At 32.6% G+C, this 18,313-nt stretch overlaps 2 protein-coding genes across 4 annotated transcripts; both read right to left on the bottom strand.

The window, feature by feature from the left end:
• Positions 1-906: 906 nt before the first annotated feature.
• LOC110615037 (mediator of RNA polymerase II transcription subunit 33B) lies at positions 907-10,762 on the bottom strand. The gene is made up of 12 exons (XM_021756745.2): positions 10,199-10,762; positions 9,652-9,762; positions 8,453-8,800; positions 7,895-8,214; positions 7,704-7,795; positions 6,835-7,195; positions 6,215-6,425; positions 4,291-4,405; positions 4,021-4,182; positions 3,007-3,667; positions 2,559-2,765; positions 907-2,162 (listed from the first exon to the last, which is right to left on the bottom strand). Exons 1-12 carry the CDS (start codon positions 10,480-10,482, stop codon positions 1,042-1,044), a joined length of 3,993 nt encoding a protein of 1,330 aa, XP_021612437.1. The 5' UTR covers positions 10,483-10,762; the 3' UTR covers positions 907-1,041.
• Positions 10,763-11,773: 1,011 nt separating this feature from the next.
• LOC110614820 (RNA exonuclease 4) lies at positions 11,774-16,496 on the bottom strand. 3 transcript variants are annotated; one of them, XM_021756492.2, is made up of 8 exons: positions 16,305-16,494; positions 15,365-15,516; positions 15,154-15,287; positions 14,760-14,986; positions 14,460-14,666; positions 13,451-13,531; positions 12,377-12,655; positions 11,774-12,058 (listed from the first exon to the last, which is right to left on the bottom strand). In XM_021756492.2, the coding sequence occupies exons 1-7, from the start codon at positions 16,346-16,348 to the stop codon at positions 12,406-12,408; spliced, it is 1,095 nt and encodes a 364-aa protein (XP_021612184.1). In that variant the 5' UTR covers positions 16,349-16,494; the 3' UTR covers positions 11,774-12,058; positions 12,377-12,405. The 3 variants fall into 3 exon arrangements, with proteins under 3 accessions (XP_021612184.1, XP_021612186.1, XP_021612187.1); XM_021756494.2 differs by lacking the exon at positions 14,460-14,666 and having other exon boundaries at positions 16,305-16,495; XM_021756495.2 differs by lacking the exon at positions 11,774-12,058 and having other exon boundaries at positions 12,513-12,860; positions 16,305-16,496.
• Positions 16,497-18,313: the final 1,817 nt, after the last annotated feature.

Below are 18,313 nucleotides of genomic sequence, written 5' to 3'. Positions count from 1 at the left end.
TAATATTTAATAAAATGAAATATTATATATTTTAGTTTATAATTTTTTTATATTTTAAATATTTATAAATATATTATAGATATATAAAAATAAAAATGAAAAATAAATAATGTAAATATATATAATAAAAATTATTTTATTAGTCAAATAAAGCTTTAAAGATTATGTTATAATTTATTGTTAATTTTTAAAAATTATATATAATTATAATAAATTAGAAAATTTTAATTTTATTTTATAAAATTTAAAATTTAAATGTAAATTATCTAATAGATTTTCTAATTATATATATATATATAAATTTTATTATTTAATTTTTATATTACAATAAAACTCACTAGCTAATATTTCAATTTTAAAAAAATACATTAATATTAATAGCTGAATTTTGAAAAAGTACATTAATATTACTAGCTGAAATTTGAAAATTTTTAACTAATCCGTATATTTACTATATAATTCTTATAGTTTAAAAAAATTATTAATTAATTTTTTAATTTTATAAAAAAATTATTAATTAATGCTTTCATATTAAAATATTTTAGATATTTTTATAATATTTAATAATTAAAACTAATGAAAAAATAAACTAATAAAATTTTTAAAATATTTTAATGTATTTATTAAAATTAGATATCAATTAATAATTTTTTTTTAGAAATTAAATAATTAATAAATTTTTTTCATAGAAACTAAATAATCAGCTATATTCCATGTTATACCAAAATAAAAATTAATTCACCTTTTACCGTACGAATAAACCGGACATGATTGAGACGCAAGAGACATTGCCGTTCATTTCTCCCCATTCACCAAATATTAAGCACTCGGAGTCGGAGCAGCTAACCCCGTCGTCCTCACCATCACCAGTATCGTTTCATCCCCATAAGCAAAAGCCCATGAGAATCAAGCAAAATGAAATCGACTATATTGAACTGCAGCATCTACAGAATCCTACTTTCTTATACAAACTATTTCAATTTACATGAGCTAGATTCCATAAAACTACAATAGGAACAAACCAATATCTGAAAAGAGGGATCATAGCGCAGTTTCAATGATAAATTCAGCAGCTGCACCCATCGCACCAACTCCACCAAGTCCCAACAAGGACACAGCCAGCTCTTCTTCATTCCATCGCCTCAATCCCTTGCTAAGCCTCTTCAACAAATCAACATTAACCTCAAGCACCCATTTTGGGGTGCACGCTACCATCAAGCTCAAAAACCCTGATACATATGCTCGTGCAGTGCTACGATCACAACCGAAGGATATTTTCCCATCCAGTGCGCTTGCAAGAAATTCCAAGTGGCATCCAAGAACTTTTGGCCGTCGGTTTGATGCTGATGATTCTGAGTCCACACCCCATGCGAATGTCCCGCAGAGAACCACAAAGTATGCAAGTGCATAACCTCCAAGCATGGCAACTAGACCTCCAGATTTTCCACCGTCCTGATCTGAGCCGTGGGCTGATAGAAACCAAGAGGGTAAAGTTTCTTGGATTAAAGACTGAACCAAACTCAAACCACCTGATATCCAAACTATGGAAGCTCCAAGGGAAGCTGCAAGCTTGACACGCATCATTGCCGCAGCAAGAGAAATTTGTCCATATCTCATCCCATACTTCATCCTCTTTAATTTCTCCACGGTCTCGCTAGGTAGTCCACTATTTGCAATTTCTTTTACAGAATGCATTAGAATAGAAAGAATTTTTTCTGTCATGAACATTACATCTCTGATGGATCGATGCACTCGTAAGTAGAGAATTCCAGGGGCAACAGGAGAGATCCCACCAGAGAAGTGAGAGCCAAAGCCATGTCCTAGAAGAGCACCAACACCTCCATTACTAGAAATGTGAGGGGGGCTAAAACCTAGAGTAGATGTGAAGCAACTCTTCAGTAGTTGAACTACAGCATCACCATTATGGTGGAAGACAGTGCCGGAAGCAGAGAACACAAGGAAGTCGCTCCAACGTTTTACCTTCTGCACCCATAAAGCAGCTATGATGGGCATGCATGGCCAGGGGCAACCAGCAGCAAGGGCATTCAAGGCAGGGCCAACCAGGACAAGGAACCGTTCAGACACTTTATCAAGTCTATAAGTGATTGTCAGGCTTACTAGGGCAGCCAGTGGCAAAGGAAGTGTAGCTGGAGAGTTCCCCCCTGCAAGAAAAAAATGACTTAAAATCCTTGCACTACTTTCTTCATCTTCTTTATTTATTTACTTTTTTGGTCGCAAGGTGTTGTCTTTGGTGAACATGTCACTTTATAAATCATGCATAGCTCCATTGTCCAAATATGTTGAGATTTTAGGCAAATGTAGATTGTCATCTGCCTTTCCAATCCATCTCAGGAATTGGATTTCCAGATCTAACTCATGGATGGAAATCCCATCTGCAATCTAAAACTTTTTTATAATTATAGATCTAGAAAATGTATGTATTATTGGGGTTTGAAAGATTAAAGGAGCTTATAAGTTGTTCCATTCATTGAAAGAGAAACATCAACCAACCAAACCTCAAAGAAGAAAACAAAGAATCCATATGAACAAATTATTACCTACGGGGAGGCTAGGGACATCAACACCGGTGGCAGAAATTATTTTCTTTATCTGTTGCTCAACAGTGGCTAAATTGGCAGCAGGGCTAGGCCAATCAGTTCCATTCATGAAAACTGGCTTCCATAAGCCCCGTGTAACTTCAGCTGAAAGGAAGCTGACAATGGTGGCCAAAGATGCAGGCAGAAAATCAGCAAGATCTTTGAGTCCTGTAATAAAAGTGTAGCCCGAAAGAGATTAGAAATAAGTATATACCACAATTAACATTCAGCTTACATTATCAGCTAATATTCTCCTAGAACTCCACAGCATGCCCCTCTCCAATCCTCTTGCACTGATTCAATATTTCTCTCTCAAGTAATTAACTTACGCTCTACACGTGTCAAACTTGTCCCTACTCATTAAAAAATGAATTTGACGCAAGAATACTTTCTTTAGCCAACAGCAAACCTGTAGCCAGTTCACGGGGGGACAACTTTCCATGGGCACAAGCTGTCAGAGCTGCATCAAGTGCAAATGGAGTTGCTTCTAGGATATCCCATGCGGGTACTTGAAGTCTAACATAAGCTTCCTCAGCTCCAGGGCCAGATGAATTACTACTTCCAGAAGTTGTAGAAGGCATCGATTGAACACTTCTATTTATCCTTCTGAACATCATATTGAGGAGCGCGTCGACAAGCTGGTGAACAGGGGTTCCATGTATAAGACCAGAAAATGTGGAAGCAATACATTCCAGATGTTGCCGGTACCAGCGTTTTAGTTTTGGAAAAGAATCCATGAATATGGGATCTGATGGTATATTTAAATTTTTTGAGTACCTTCTACTTTTGATACGATCCCTAGGCGAATTTCCAAAAGATGCTAATTGGGAGTTCCTTACCAATAGAAGGTACTCGGGGCCTATTTGGGAGCCCACTGGTGTTTTATCTCCCATCACGTTTTGAAGAGGTGGATAATGAAATCTCCAGAGTCTCACCAAAAGTGAGAATGCATTCGAGAAGACTGCATGACAAGAGATTTCTTCCCCTGATGAAAGAATACTTGAGACCTTGGGAACACTTGAACCAAAGACCTCGCAGATGGGCATCAATGCACCTGCAAGAAGTGGAGCCTGGCAAGAAATGTAAAAAGTGATTAGGCTAGCAACGACATGAAGTACGAGAGATTTTCAATTCATTTTCAGAACCTGATATCCTATCTTCAATTCTGCAAACCTTTCACATCAATTTTCTTTCATGTGGATGAATGCAAGAAAAGACATGCTTCATGGGCTTAACTTTGGTGCACAACATTACTTTCACAAACATGGTAACCCTCTACACTCTATACTTGGAAAATATTTTTTTATTATTATGATTTGTCAGATTCACCTTTATAAATTTGCTCCGCTACTATTTTACCCTTTTCTGAAACACACTTGCATACCAGTCAGTAAAAGCAATGCACCATTAAAATTCAACTCACCAAACCATGCAAGGATAAAATCTGTACACAATCCACAGATGCTATTCCAGTGAGCAGTATATTCAAAATTGGAGCATAACCAATCAAGTGGCTCTCACTTCCAGAGTAATCCAAAGGGACTGGGGGTGACAACAACTTTATAATGAAAAGGACAGTATGTTCCTGCAAATAACAGACACCAGATCAATATACGACATGTCAACATTTCAGAGGGAGGGGGGGGGGATGGGGGAGAGAGAGAGAGAGAGGTCTAAAATGGAAAACCATTACCTGTATATTCCAACCACGGAATAGTGATGCTCCACAAAGAATAGTAGCAGCAGCTATCTTCTCATCATTGGAGCCACTGACTGCAATCTCATATACTTTCTCGATCTCTGATAAACTTCCATCAAATTGATGAGCGTAAATTCAATTGCCATACCACTGGGTAAATTTACAAAAAAGAGCATCTGATATACCTGGCTTCAGGAAAAATAATGTTGTAACTGAAGACCAGGGTGCAATTAGCAAATCAGGGAATAGTATCATTATTAGACATCTATCACCTTTGTTTGGTATATACATGCAACCTAAGCATGAATCTTCCTTGTACACATTATGTTACAGTAATGTTATGAAGAAGATGGATGACAGCTGATCCAAATTGTAGCAAGTATACAGATTGAGAGTTTGGACCATCAGGCATTGTGCATGAAGTACAAAAAGCCATAAACTTCACAAGAAATCAATACTACATTCCCAATGCAATCAATGTTGAGTAGAATATCTCACATCCTGAACCAGGCCCCACGCACTCAGGTCACAAGGTAGACGAAAAAAGACTCAAGTTTTTATCCATGGCGTAATAACAGAGTACAATCATTCTCCAAAAAGAACTAGAAACAACATTTTTCCAGACCCATTTACATGACACCACCTAAGGATATGACTGACCCATCCTCATGTTCCAGCCATCCACCTAAGACTCAAATTCTAAAATAGTTCCCTTTTTTTAACTAATTAATTATCCTTATTGAAGCAAATGGTTGATTATAATTCGTATCATACATTTGAAACTCAAAATGATATTTAACATAAATTTAACAAATTCTACTAGGCCATAACCAGATAAACATAAAACGAATAATTAAAATAGTAGTACAACTTGTGAACTTAGAATCATAATTTTACTACAAAGCAAAATAAGAAAATTGAAAAATCTTGTTATAGGTTATAGGAAGTAAATATGTTAATATAGGAAATAAATATTGATAAATGGATCAATTGCTTAATTTTAGGGATTGTATAATCATAGACTTGATTTTCCTTCCTGTTTAGATACTGTCTCTCATATATAAATAGATTATAATCTCTATTGTGAAATACAACAAATATTATCCTTCTACATGGTATCAAAGCCTCACCCGTAGAGATTTAAATTTTTTTGGACTTAGGGCTCTGTTCGTTCGGGTTACCCATAAAGGATAACGTTTGGAAACTTAGGGCTCTGTTCATCGAGTTACTTATAAAGGGTAACATTTGAAAACTTAGGGCTCTATTCATCGGGCACTATTCCTGTTCATCGGGTACTGTTCATGGGTTCTGTTCTTTTGATCCTTTGTTTATTTTAATTGTTTTGGGTTGGTTGTCCTTATGACTGAAATTGATTATATACGTAACAAGTTGGGTATGATTAACATTTATGCTCCAACTTGAAGAGGGAGTGTTATAAGTTATAGAAAGTAAATATGTTAATATAGGAAATAAATATTGATAGATGGATCAGCTGCTTAATCTTAGGGATTGTATAATTATAGACTTAATTTTTCTTCCTGTTTAAATATCGTCTCTCATGTATAAATAGGTTGTAATCTCTATTGTGAAATACAACAAATATTATCCTTCTACAAATCTTATAAAGAAGAATAGAACTAATCGAAAGTAAGCTATTTTACTTGGAATATTATGACAAAAATAATATCATTTCATAAACTGGACAAGATTTGAAGGTCTTCCTAATTGTGCTCAGTGTTAAGGGTATTACTAAGAACAACATTGGTGGAAAAAGCTGGGCTGCATGTAGGAGGTGAGATTCACTTGTTCTCCCATTGGTAATAAAAGTGGACTCAGTTTCTTACCAGAATAACAGAAACTAGCATAAAGGCAAGATAATTACAGTTATAATTAATTAAATATACAACAGGCAGCATACCTTGAAGCAGGAGTTGCCACCAAAGTGTTTATCATTGAGGGAGTTAGAGGTGAACCCTTCATCAATGATGACCAGCCAGGTATTTGGCCAAGAACACCACGAGGAATTTGGCTGGAGTGTGCAACCACAAACCCTGGCCAAAAATATGCTGATGTATCTAACAAATTTCTTGCAATACAAGCCTCAACAATCAGATGCCTCATGTTTCCAGCTGCAAACCAAAAAACATATAAGGATTAGAGAGCACAATTTGTAAACAACAAACAAATATAAAAGCACAGCAATAAAGAACGCCTTCAAACAGCCCTGAACATGAAATAATTGATAGGGTACATAATAAATGAATATGTGATAGGGAACCATTAGAAGTGAAGAGCAGCAAACCAAGTTTGAAAGGACTTTCTGTATGGGGAACTTTCTGAAAATAAGGCCCTAAAAAATGCTTTTCTGCACTAAAATATTTTAGTGGAAAATTCCAACAGGGAAAATATGCATAATTCAGTTCAAAAGGGGAAAAAGAAAAAGAAAGTCATTTTGTATTAACATCATCCAAAGTTTCTTATTTACTTCCAACCTTAAAACCTCCAACAGAGTGAAAATGCAATTCTGTAATCACTTACAACAGCTAATAGGCATGTCATTCATGCTTATGCTTTCATAATAGCCATTACTGCTGCTGACTCCTGAGATAAACAGTGTAGCTTTGGCAGCAGCTTGATTGGCTACTGAAGTAACAGATTGAGGTGGAGTCAACAAGCTATCATAATCACCCAGCAATTGCAATGCAGTAATCAGACCCTTGCGACGTTTTCCTGGACTTTGTTTCTCTTTCATTTGGTCAGTAGGGCTGTGTTCACTTTCATCAATCAGCTCACCTTCTTCTTCTTCAATAAGATTAGCCACTGCTACTGTTGTAATGGACAATAACATGCACAAGCAGGTATCAATTCGAGGTACAGGACCCTCACTGGGCTCCCTTTCCTAAAAGGCCACAAATGGAAAAAAACTTAAATCTGGTATATTGTGTATTTATTTAAAAAAAAGATGTGATAAAATTCCAAAAAAACATTTAAGTATTGTATACTGGGAGCTGATTGCATGCATTTTTCTGATTTAACCATATCATTTAATTGAGAACTGCTTCAATGTAATCCAGGAAAAAGACTATAATGCATTACATCACCTGCAACACATTTCTTCTTTACCTTCAGATAATTCATTATTAGAGACGGGTTATCTTTTCTCCATTTATTTTGGCTCATTGCTTCAGTTCCATTGCAAATAATACTTTATAAAGGCCTTATATAGATTGAGATATACTCTCTTAAAGCAATCAACTCAGAACAAAATGGGTAGAAATTCTTTGAAAAAAAAAAAATTTATATGGAAGCAGTATATTATTATAATTTTCCAATATTCTTCCCAAGGTGAAACTAAGCAATGATCCAAAGAGGATTAATTTCTTTAACACATTGGAACTAGTCCCCACCCTTTGAACAAGCCGTAAAGCTGCAATCCACAGACCTAGAAAAGTATCATGCCATGTGGTCCCATTAACCGCTTGCAGAGCTTTTACCAAACCTGAAACAGCACAAATAATATTGCTCAGAATATCTAAGCCCAATCTACTCCAGGCAAGGCAATATTTAAGCTTCAAAAAGAAAAATGAATGACTTGTACATGTAAGATTTTCTACAGCACTAACTGCTGCAACTTGTGATCCATCCATAGCATCTTCTAGAAAAAGATCAATTGGAAGCCAAAGCACAGACCAACTAGCCCCATGGCATTGACCAGTAGAAGATGTCAGAGATCCCGAAGATATGACAGCATGAAAGTTTTGCTGTGATATTTTTTTGCACTCCTGAGACAAAAGTGGTAGTGTATCAGATGTCAACTGCAGAAGTATCTCTGCAGTTAAATGTTCTGAATTCCTCAAGGCTGCTGAATGCGCTGCAATCAGCCGCACTCGCTGAACAAAGCCCCGCCAGTGTGAATGCCTATAGTATAGTAGAATCTACATCAGTGACATTTGAATGAAATATATTTCTCCAATTTCTATTACAGAACCACTCAGGGCTCAGTAAATCATGATATTAGAGCTGAAAGGCATTTCTTAGTTTAAAACAACAAGTGACTTGATGAATTGCTTGTTTTCTATATCATCCCAATCACAACAAAGCCAAAATGCAAAATCACAAGCAAAAAATTAATGTGAATACAAAAATAAATTCATACATGTTTTGTCGTGCCAAGTAGAGAATCCTTGAAGTTACTTTCTTTTGCAGAAACTCTCCAATTAGTTGAATAGCCATTGTAGTATTTGCTTTACGCAGCCCTTCATGAAGCTCATTTCTTTTCCCACCAAAGGTTTCATGACCATCTATTTCCACATCTTGCAGACTGGTTAGCCATTTAGACTTCTTTTCTGAGGTAAGCTCTAATAATCCTTCATCATCCAATGATGAATCAAGCAACTGCCACACCATTGAAAATACAAATTCAACCAGAAGCATCCCAGGTTCGCACACTTGAAGACCAAATATATGAGAAAGATGAAGAACCTCATCAACTGATCTCATAATCCTGTAATTGCATCACAACATACATTGGTATTTTTGGTGGTAAGAAGAGAAGTATATTACAGAACAAGCAAAAAACAATCAATAAATAACAAAATTAGAGTGCCATGCAGGATTTTTATCTTCAATATGCAACTAGATAGCAATGCAAATTTACAAAAAGACAAAACTATTTCTGTGTATGACAAGTCCTATAAAAGAAGTAATAAGGACAAAAAAAAGTCTCTGAGAATGTTATAAAAGATGCAATAATTATTAGCACAAAAAGTAGCATTTAAGAGCATCAAAAAGCCTACATTCAGTTTTTAGTTGATTTTCAGGCACACTCTTGCAGTTTGCTTCAAGCATTGGACCAATGCAGAGAAACTCAGAGAACAAGCGAACATCACAAACCATATAAGTCCGACCAATTGAACACTCTAATTGTTCTAATTTCTTCTGTTAAGACACTAAGTGTTAACAGCTAAATGGAACCACTTGATTCATCAGGTGTTATTAGAATGAAAATGTTGAATTCAACTGGCAATAATCAGAATGGTAAAGCCTACACATGCTTTTGCTAGATTATCTTTGAAATTATCAAGTTCAGATACCAGAATTAGAATAGATGAGGGCCACATTGTAAAGATTTAGCAGAAACAACTCATTGGCACCATAGAACTTATTAACCAAGAAGTTCAGCAAGAATCACTGTCTAGCTTAATAATACTATTATTGAACAAGTGCAATTCTGAAATGTGTCCGACCATTTTGACAGAAATGAAGAAGAAATAATAGAAGTTCATAGAGATTGAAAAAAAAAAAGCCAAAGGTAAAGAGTTCTCCTGCAATTGAAGTACGATAACTAAAACTTACTTTGGATAATTTGGTCCACTGATTTGAGATGCAAATGCAAAGGCATGCCTTTTAACGAGTTCCAGATAAAGCCTATATGCAGCTGGGTGAAGCTGCCGATTTGGAATCACCCTGTAGCATATAAATAATATTAACATCAACATAAAGAAAATAAAACCAGTTTAAGTGTTTTGAGAGATCAAAATAGAGAACCGTCAGTCCGTCACCCAGCAGAACATAAAATGAGCAAAAACAACACTAAAATGGTTCCGCCACATATCACTATTTTGCCAATAGAAAGAAAATGCCAAAACCTTTTTTCTGCCTGACCAATGCTACTAGCATTTATATTGCAAAAATACTCCCAAGAAAATTAAATTAATTAAATAAATGGTCTTTAGGATACAACTCACACAGCATGCCCAAATAAAATTGCTAAACCTCCCTTTCCCCTTCAGAGGGGAAAAAAGAGAGCAAGTGTCCAAAAAAATGACCTACCTAGTAAACTTCGAAAAGAAACAGAAATTAGATAGTGTGTGTACAGTGTTGAGCTAAGGGACCGACGTGCCTGGTAGAGAGAAGAGCGATGACAAGCATAGGAGGGGCAATATTGACGGTCAATGCCTTCTCGAGGAACTTCCACGTGATGGGCACGTTATTCTCGAAGCAGATGTGGGAGACCAACAGGTGGGCTAACTCGGTAGACGGCAAGACGACCCCGGCGGAGTTGAGGCTGGAACTAAGCTGAATCGCCCAGAGCAGAGGGTCGCTGTTTTTCTCCTGTGCCGACTTGGTGAGTTGGAGGACCGAGTCCCAGAGAGTCGGTTGATTCGGCTGCAGGGAAACCGCCATCTCTCTCCTTGTAAAATCTACTGAGGTTCTATATTTGGGAATGTTACGCAGAGGGATTCATGGAGAACAACAAAGAAAGAGAAGAAAGCGTTGAAGACAGAATAAAGAGAGAGCGAGAGAGAGAGAAAGCTTGCTCCTTTCTCCCTTTGTGTATCGGAGAACGGAGCTGGAGCCAAGTGTTTGAGAAATTTCCCCAATGGCTTAGCGTGTGGACTCGAAGAAGCAAAGTCAAGCTCATGAGGCGGGCACTTATTCCTGTGATGTAGTCTAGACTCTAGAATCATACTTTTACCTGCTCAAATATTAAGAATACAACCACTAATTCTAAATTTTTTTTTTTGTTTTGAATCAACTAATTCTAAATTAATTAAAATTAAGAATAGTTTATAACTTAAAATTTGGATTTTTTAAAAAGTATTTTAATTCATATTTTAAATTTCATCTTTTATTTTTTTTATTCATCAATCAAAGTGATTCTTTCCTTTCATTCAGTGCTTTTTCTTTTTTCATTTTAAATTCATCTAGTCAAACGCTCTCTTTAACGCATTTAATTTCAATTTTAATTATAAATAACAGAAATAAATTTAGATTTAAATCTAAAATATTAAATTATTATAAATATTAAATTTGAAATGTGATTGATTAATTTCGCATGTCCTTATTTGATATGATTTATTTTATAAAAATAAAAAAAATTAATAAATTTTTATAAAATTGCACAAAAATTTTATTTCTTTGAATTCTTTTCAAGTTAGAAAAAAAAATTAAAATTTTTTATTTGAAATAAAAAATAATTAAATAAATTAAATTGAATTCTTATCAAATTTTTAATTTCAAATGAATGAATGATAATTATTTTGCATGAAATCTTACATCTTCTAAATAGTTTTTGCAATTAAATAGCTTCTTACTAAAAGGCAAGGATGTCATCCAATTCTCAGATAATATATTACTGTAAATTACTCATTATTTCATGTCATTCAAAATGTCTAACGCCATTGGCTTTTTCCAAGTCTTTTGGTTTTTCAAAAGTCGAAAAGAAAAAAAAAACAGAGAGAGAGTGAGAGAGAGAAAGCAAATTGGTCCACCAACTTTACAAATCCTGCCCCTAAAGTCCAGTCCACCGCACAAGGTTTAATCCGGAAAAAGCCTTGTTGGCTAAGAACCTGGAAGAGAGAGAAGAAGACTGTTCCTCTTCTATGGAGAAACCGTTTGTTACCTTATTACCTTTTTTTTTTTTTTTGCAGAATAACTCTTCTTTGTATTAGTCTGACAAAATAAAATCAGCGGTGAAAGAAAACATTACATGACCATAAAATTTCATTAAAATAAGTTATAATATCAAAGATATATACTATTATATCTATGAAACTGTACAGAAACTCTTGGGACCAAGATTTTCTTCTCCACCCAGACACCCATACTGATCAATAATTAATTTTAAGAAACTATTTCAAATCTTAGACGTCATGTTTATAACCTGTGAGCAGCCAAAAATAGCCACCATAGCTTGGCAGACTCCTCAAAAACCAAAAGGCGAGAAAGAACTGCAGGATCCCATTTACAGCTGTTGAACCTACAAAATGTATATAATATACAATCACTATTGCGCTGAGAATGTAAAAATGAGATCTAATAAAGAAATCCAAAATATAAAGACAACAATATACATCATTAACATGGAAAGAACTGAGGCTCTGTGAGGGGCAGACTGGCCAGTCAATGATTGATTTATACAAACCTCTTCAAATGTCAATGAAGAAAGTTTATGGTCTGAACACGAGGATGTAATGTTCAGCAAGGGTGTAACAAGTGTTCTGAAATTTTAATAATGATTGGGGTATGTGACCTTATCCATAATGCATGTAGCAAAGCAGGAAAATAATGGCATTACCTCTCAATTTTTCTACTTGTTCAGAAGATCTATATTAAGCCGGGTTGCTGGCCTTTTAAGTCCAGGCACCAACATCTGTAGTTTGATCTTGAGATCTCATATAGCTTCTCTGGAGTCATCTTCTCAAGTTCCTTGGGTTTCCAGAAGTCAAAACCACCACATATACTTTGTATCCCTGAACCTTCAACATGATGATTTTGGGCACGCATTCTCTTGTAAAGTCTCATCACTGACACACAGTCTTCATAAGGATCATGTACCCCTGTCTGAATATTATATCTGTGAAGCAGAAATTTTGTTATGACAAGCGGATGGCTTTTTTTTCTGGTAGATTACATAGTCAAGGCCCGTGTAACAGTGAAAAAAGGTAAAAGTAAGCATGTTGTCTTGTAGTAAGTATGATGTTTTGTCACTTGTCAGAGTGGCCTTAAGTAAATGGAAGAATATGATGTTTGTCAAATTCAGCTAAAGTTACATCTGTTAGCTGCAAGCAGAAGAAATATGTGATTTTAGGTAATCTATCCTCTCATGTCAAAGAAGAACAGCATCAAAGAGGAAGAGACTTACCCAACACACCCACCACTTCCACAATAAAAAAAAAAAAGAAGACATAAAAGTCTTTTTTGCCAAATCTTAAACTCTACTTCAACCGACTTCCCCAAAATTCCTGTTTGGATATTGTTCCAGTCTTTTCCACTACAAGTTTAGAAAACTTGTTGGTCTCTTAAACAAATTCTGGGACCACAAACATTTAGTATTGTAATGTATATGAACATGTTACTTCATTCTTTTAAGCATCATCATAATGCAAAACATTCCACTGGAATGGATAATCCTAAAAGGCATAAAATCTGCATTGTAAAATCAGAGTGTATAACAAAGAGTTAAAGTATGTCATTTCAAGCATTTGACTTCCAAAAAAAGAAACAGCAATATAGATAGCGCAGAGGAATTCAAATAGGTAATAATAAAAGGAATCGGGAAAAAGAAGAAGAGCAAAAAATAAATGCATAAACATTGTAGAGTAATTCAACATCAGCATGAGCAATAAACCAGAAAGGATGAGTGACTTACCCTAGATAGGTTTGCACAAGGTACTTCAGTGAGTGGCTAACCAGATTAGTCTTCATCAAAGGACGGTATTTTGCTGTATCCCTAAATGATCAAAATTTAATACCATACAGAAAATAAGTAAATTTTAGCAGCCGAGCTTCCTAAATACACATTTCAAATAACCTCACTATATTAGACACAATAAAACCAATTAAAGTTTAACTGGTTGGGCCAAAACTGAAAAACCACACAAAGATCAAGACTCTTTTGGTCAACTGGCGGAAAGTGTAACACTGCTAAAGTATGTAAAACTGGGGAGAGCACACCAAAAAAAGAATTATATTGAATAGTACAAATTATTTGTTCCAGATATAAATATCTGAAGGAAGAAAATCTATCAATAGAACTTTACTAAACCTGTTTACTTTATTTCCTCTATTTATTTACTCAATAGAGCTCCTCAGTATTTACGTTAACAACAATCAATTTTTAGTTTGCAAGTACCAAGACAAACTCATTATGATTGCTCATATAAGACTTGCCAAAAAATAGTGAACTATTCTGATGATTCTAAAGATTGCCAGCCGCTGATGGGAAGGTGTTTAATGCCTCAAAGAACTGCCCTTATGATAATATAATCACATAAGCAATTAGGAATGTCCACATATTTCTGAAAGGATATTGGACAGTTATTACACTAGAAAACAGTCATTGCAAAATCATCAATTCCAGAATCCCAGTGATGCTTGATACACAAAGAAAAGATACTGTATCCAATTAATGTGAGGAAACATGACTTGGTTACATACCAGTAAAATGTCTATGATATTAACCAAGTCCCAGACAAGGTCACTGATGGTAATATCTTAGGATTCCTTCCCCCCAGAAATGGGCAAATTGATTTTTGCCAAATGGAGATATGTATAATATGTATCAAGTACCATAAGGATTCATCCAAAATAACTTCATCATCATGGAACATTAAATGAGCTAATCTTATATCATGTCAGTCTATCTAATATAAATGTACCTCAACAGATGATCAGGATAGAACATTCTCAAACAATCCAAATCATGGTCCAGTGAATGACCGACAAGAAGCCTTGCATTTCCACCACTCAACCTTAGTTTTCCAATAGATTCCCCATTGTACAAAATTTCTAATATTTTATTTTGCACTTCCTTAAGCGGCATGGCATCTCTTAGATGTTTTTCAGTTAACCCAGTTACTTCATATCTGAAACATTTGAATAGATGTGAATGACAATATACCTAATAATGCTTTCTGTATTTTGAAGAATTAAATGATAACATAGGATTTTAAAAGTACCTGTAGTTGGTTACAGGAATTTGAGGTTGAACGTACGAGTGGAAAATTATGTTTTCATCTTCATCAAGAAGGCACACCCTAGCACAAAGATCAAGTGATCCATCACTTCCACCACCAACCATTTCACAGTCAATAGCAACAGCTTCACCACCTTTGCAAGCATAAGATTCATCAATTGATCCTGAAACATAAATCTGTGATTCTGTGCAAGTTGGTATCTCAGTTGCCTACAATAAACAACAGAAAGTTCCAAATTTATGCACCTAAAAGCAAGTGATGATGATAACCTTCACTAATTGACCCCTTAAAAGAGAAAAATAAACTAGAAGCAATATAAAAAGATTGGTTTCTTAATTTCTTCAAGGAATCCTTCAAATCTTAACAATCCACTTACAAGGGAAGCAGGTGCAGAAAGGCAACACATTTCCCTGTGCTTGTTAAGAGAAGAAGGGCTATCAAAAACTTCCAAGCAAAGATCACAACCTCGGTCCGAGAAAATACCCAAACAATTTGTTTTTGCCAGCGGACCTAAACGATAAGAGTATAAGCCAAAATAATCAACTTATTAACAGATACAGCAGGATAAACATGGAATAGAACCACACCTGTAAGATGTTCTCTCAGAGATTCAAAAGATTTGCAGTGTTTCTGACAAACTGCACATCTGGGCTGATGAGCTGAGTGGTACGAGATCTTCATGTGTTCAACAAGATGTTCCTTTTTCTTATATTGCTTGTAGCATGCATAACATTTGTACCTGCAAACAAATACATTATTTTCAATTATCCTATTTAAATCAGACCAAGATATCTACTCATCACTCTAGAATCCAAAACAATAATGCCAATTTTATATACTGGAAACTGAAGTTGGTCAGTCATATAGTTTATTGATTAATATAACAAGTAATAACAAAATATGCAACTAAGCATTATCCCTCTGTTTTTTTTAAAAAATTATCCTCTGTTTGGAATAAAAAATTTTATAAGAATTCAATTCAATTGATTTCTTTTCTAACAATTATCTTATATGGAATGAAAGAATACAATTCTTTTTATCTTTAAAAAAAAATCATTTTAAGAGAAGTAGAAATCTTGCAAGAATTCATTTGATATCTTTTATTGTAAAATGAATCATGCTAAACGGAAGGTATATGTCTTTCTGCAAAGAAATTCGTCTGAAATTCCATATGGAAAATTCTGGAAATTTCCTGATGGATGGATATGTATTATTGACAATGCATAATGATATGTTCAGCAATTTTCTATCACATCGTGATATTACTCTAATACAGGCATGTCTGCAATTGATTTTACACTCTAAATGTAAGTTACTATTATGGTACTCGCCAAGGTTAGTCTACTTGGATTAGTAGAAACAACTACACTTGAGTAGAATATAGAGGAGGCCTAAAATGATCATTATTCCAGGGAATTGTATACAGTACACGCGCAAATACAGCGAAAACGAGAAGTAAAATTCATTCCTTTTCCACATTTTCCCTTCAAACCAAGCAGCAACACACAGAGAGACAGAGGGAAGAACCTTGTGGTTAGGGCTTTTGTTGGTGGGTAAGAATCGGAATCCATGTAGCTGAAATCCGCTAAAATCAGTGGGGTATTTTTTTTCTTGATCAATAGGAAAAGTTAAGCCGAAGGATTCACAGGGACTGAACACAGCCGGGACTTGGAAAGGAGACTGGAAGTTCTACTTGGAAGGAGACCTGAAGGAGACAGCAACACCCCTCCTTGGAAGGAGAGCGCAACACCCTTACTTGGAAGGAGACAGGAATTTCTAAAGTTTGGTTTGTGGCGAACTATATGATATCTTAGGAAATAATTCAAATAGATTATTATAATATATAATTTTAATTTTTTAAAATGAAAATTTCTAAGTTAAGAAATTCATAAAAAAATAATTGGATTTTTTTAAAATTTTTATTTCAAATATTTGTAAATGAATTAGAATGCATAATTTGACTCAAACAAAGTTATCCTAATATTAGTAAGGACAAAAAGAATTTTTTTTATTTTTATAATTATATTTTATCTGTTATGATTCATTAATTAAATTTTATATTTTTATATTTATTTTAATTATATTTTAATATTACATTTTTATTATAAATTAATAAAATTATCATATCGTTTAACAGTATCAGTAAAATTAATTTATAGTACAATTAGTTATGATTTATAGGTTTTGGGTTTAATTAATAAATTTTAAAATTTAGAGTGTGATTATAAATTTTTTAAAAAATTAAAATTTTTTATTATTTTTTAAACTTAAAATTTATAATATTAAAAAATAATTTACATTATTATTATAAATTTTTTAATTTTATTAATAATTTAATATATCAATTTATTTTAATTTAATTCATTCATACTAATTATTATTATAGTTTCAAAAAAATGTATGAACAATAATATATATTAATTATATTTCATAATTGAAAATATAAAATTAATTTAAAATATTTTATATAATTTATTTTTAAAAATATAAAATAATAAAATAGTTATAATTATTTTTAATATATTTTTTTAAAATAATAATTTTTTCACTTTTAATCATATTGTTAAATATATAATTTTCTAAATTAAAATAATAATTAATATCACTAGAAAAAAATTATTTAAAAAATAGGTTAATTTAGAATTAAATTAAAATAAAATTAATATATTAAATCATTGATAAAATTAAAAATATTTATAATAATATTAGGAGAAATGATAAAAAATTAATCTTTAAAAAATTTCTAATTGTATTCTAAATTTTAAAAATAATTAAATTTTAACTTTTTAAATTATAACCCATTATATTCTCAATTTTAAAAGTTCAAATGTGACAAAATAATATAGTAATTTTATTAATTTCTGATAAAAAATGTAACATCAAATATAAAAATATGAAATTATACTATTAATTTAATTCATGAACTATAAAAAATAAAATAAAAATTGAGATTTTTTTAGTCTTATTTCTAATCGGGATTTTTTTGTTAATTTAGAATTAAAAATAAAAAAATTATGAATTTAAAATAAAAATAAAATATTTATAAATTTGGGTTTAACCGGAACCATTATTTTCTTTTTTATTTTTTAAAATGGTTGTTTAATTATTAATATATTATAATAATATATTTATATTATATTAATTTAATAATATTATTTATATTATATTTTTATAATTTTAATATATTAATATTTAATATATTTTATTATTAATATTTAAATAAAAATTATTTATATTATATAATTTAAATATCATAAAATTAATATTATATTGCGATGAGAGGTATAGAAATAATTGGGTTGAAATTAGATATATAAAAATAATTTAATGATATTGTATATATTAGTTCAATAATAAAATTTTTATTATTTTAATAGATTAATATAATAATAGTGTAAATTACCAATAATTTTATATAAATTTAATTACATAATAATATTATTTTATAATTCTATAAATTATTAAAATTAAATTATAAATAATTATTATATTTTATAAAAATATTTTTAATATATAATAATACTATAAAAATTAAT

This window comes from Manihot esculenta, chromosome 5 (genome assembly GCF_001659605.2).
Source record: "Manihot esculenta cultivar AM560-2 chromosome 5, M.esculenta_v8, whole genome shotgun sequence".
Taxonomy (NCBI): Eukaryota; Viridiplantae; Streptophyta; class Magnoliopsida; order Malpighiales; family Euphorbiaceae; genus Manihot; species Manihot esculenta.
Note: the sequence above shows the minus strand (reverse complement) of the source record. Positions and strands in the feature narration are given on the sequence as shown.

Coding starts and splice junctions, on each gene's coding strand:
- LOC110614820 (XM_021756492.2), bottom strand. CDS start 16,348: ATGGATTCCGATTCTTACCCACCAACAAAAGCCCTAACCACAAG. Junction 15,288..15,364: donor TCTGAGAGAACATCTTACAG/GTGTGGTTCTAT, acceptor CTTATCGTTTAG/GTCCGCTGGCAAAAACAAAT. Junction 14,987..15,153: donor TTTCTGCACCTGCTTCCCTT/GTAAGTGGATTG, acceptor TGTTTATTGTAG/GCAACTGAGATACCAACTTG.
- LOC110615037 (XM_021756745.2), bottom strand. CDS start 10,482: ATGGCGGTTTCCCTGCAGCCGAATCAACCGACTCTCTGGGACTCGGTC. Junction 6,426..6,834: donor TGACATGCCTATTAGCTGTT/GTAAGTGATTAC, acceptor TTTGGTTTGCAG/CTGGAAACATGAGGCATCTG. Junction 2,163..2,558: donor TGTCCCTAGCCTCCCCGTAG/GTAATAATTTGT, acceptor TTTTTCTTGCAG/GGGGGAACTCTCCAGCTACA.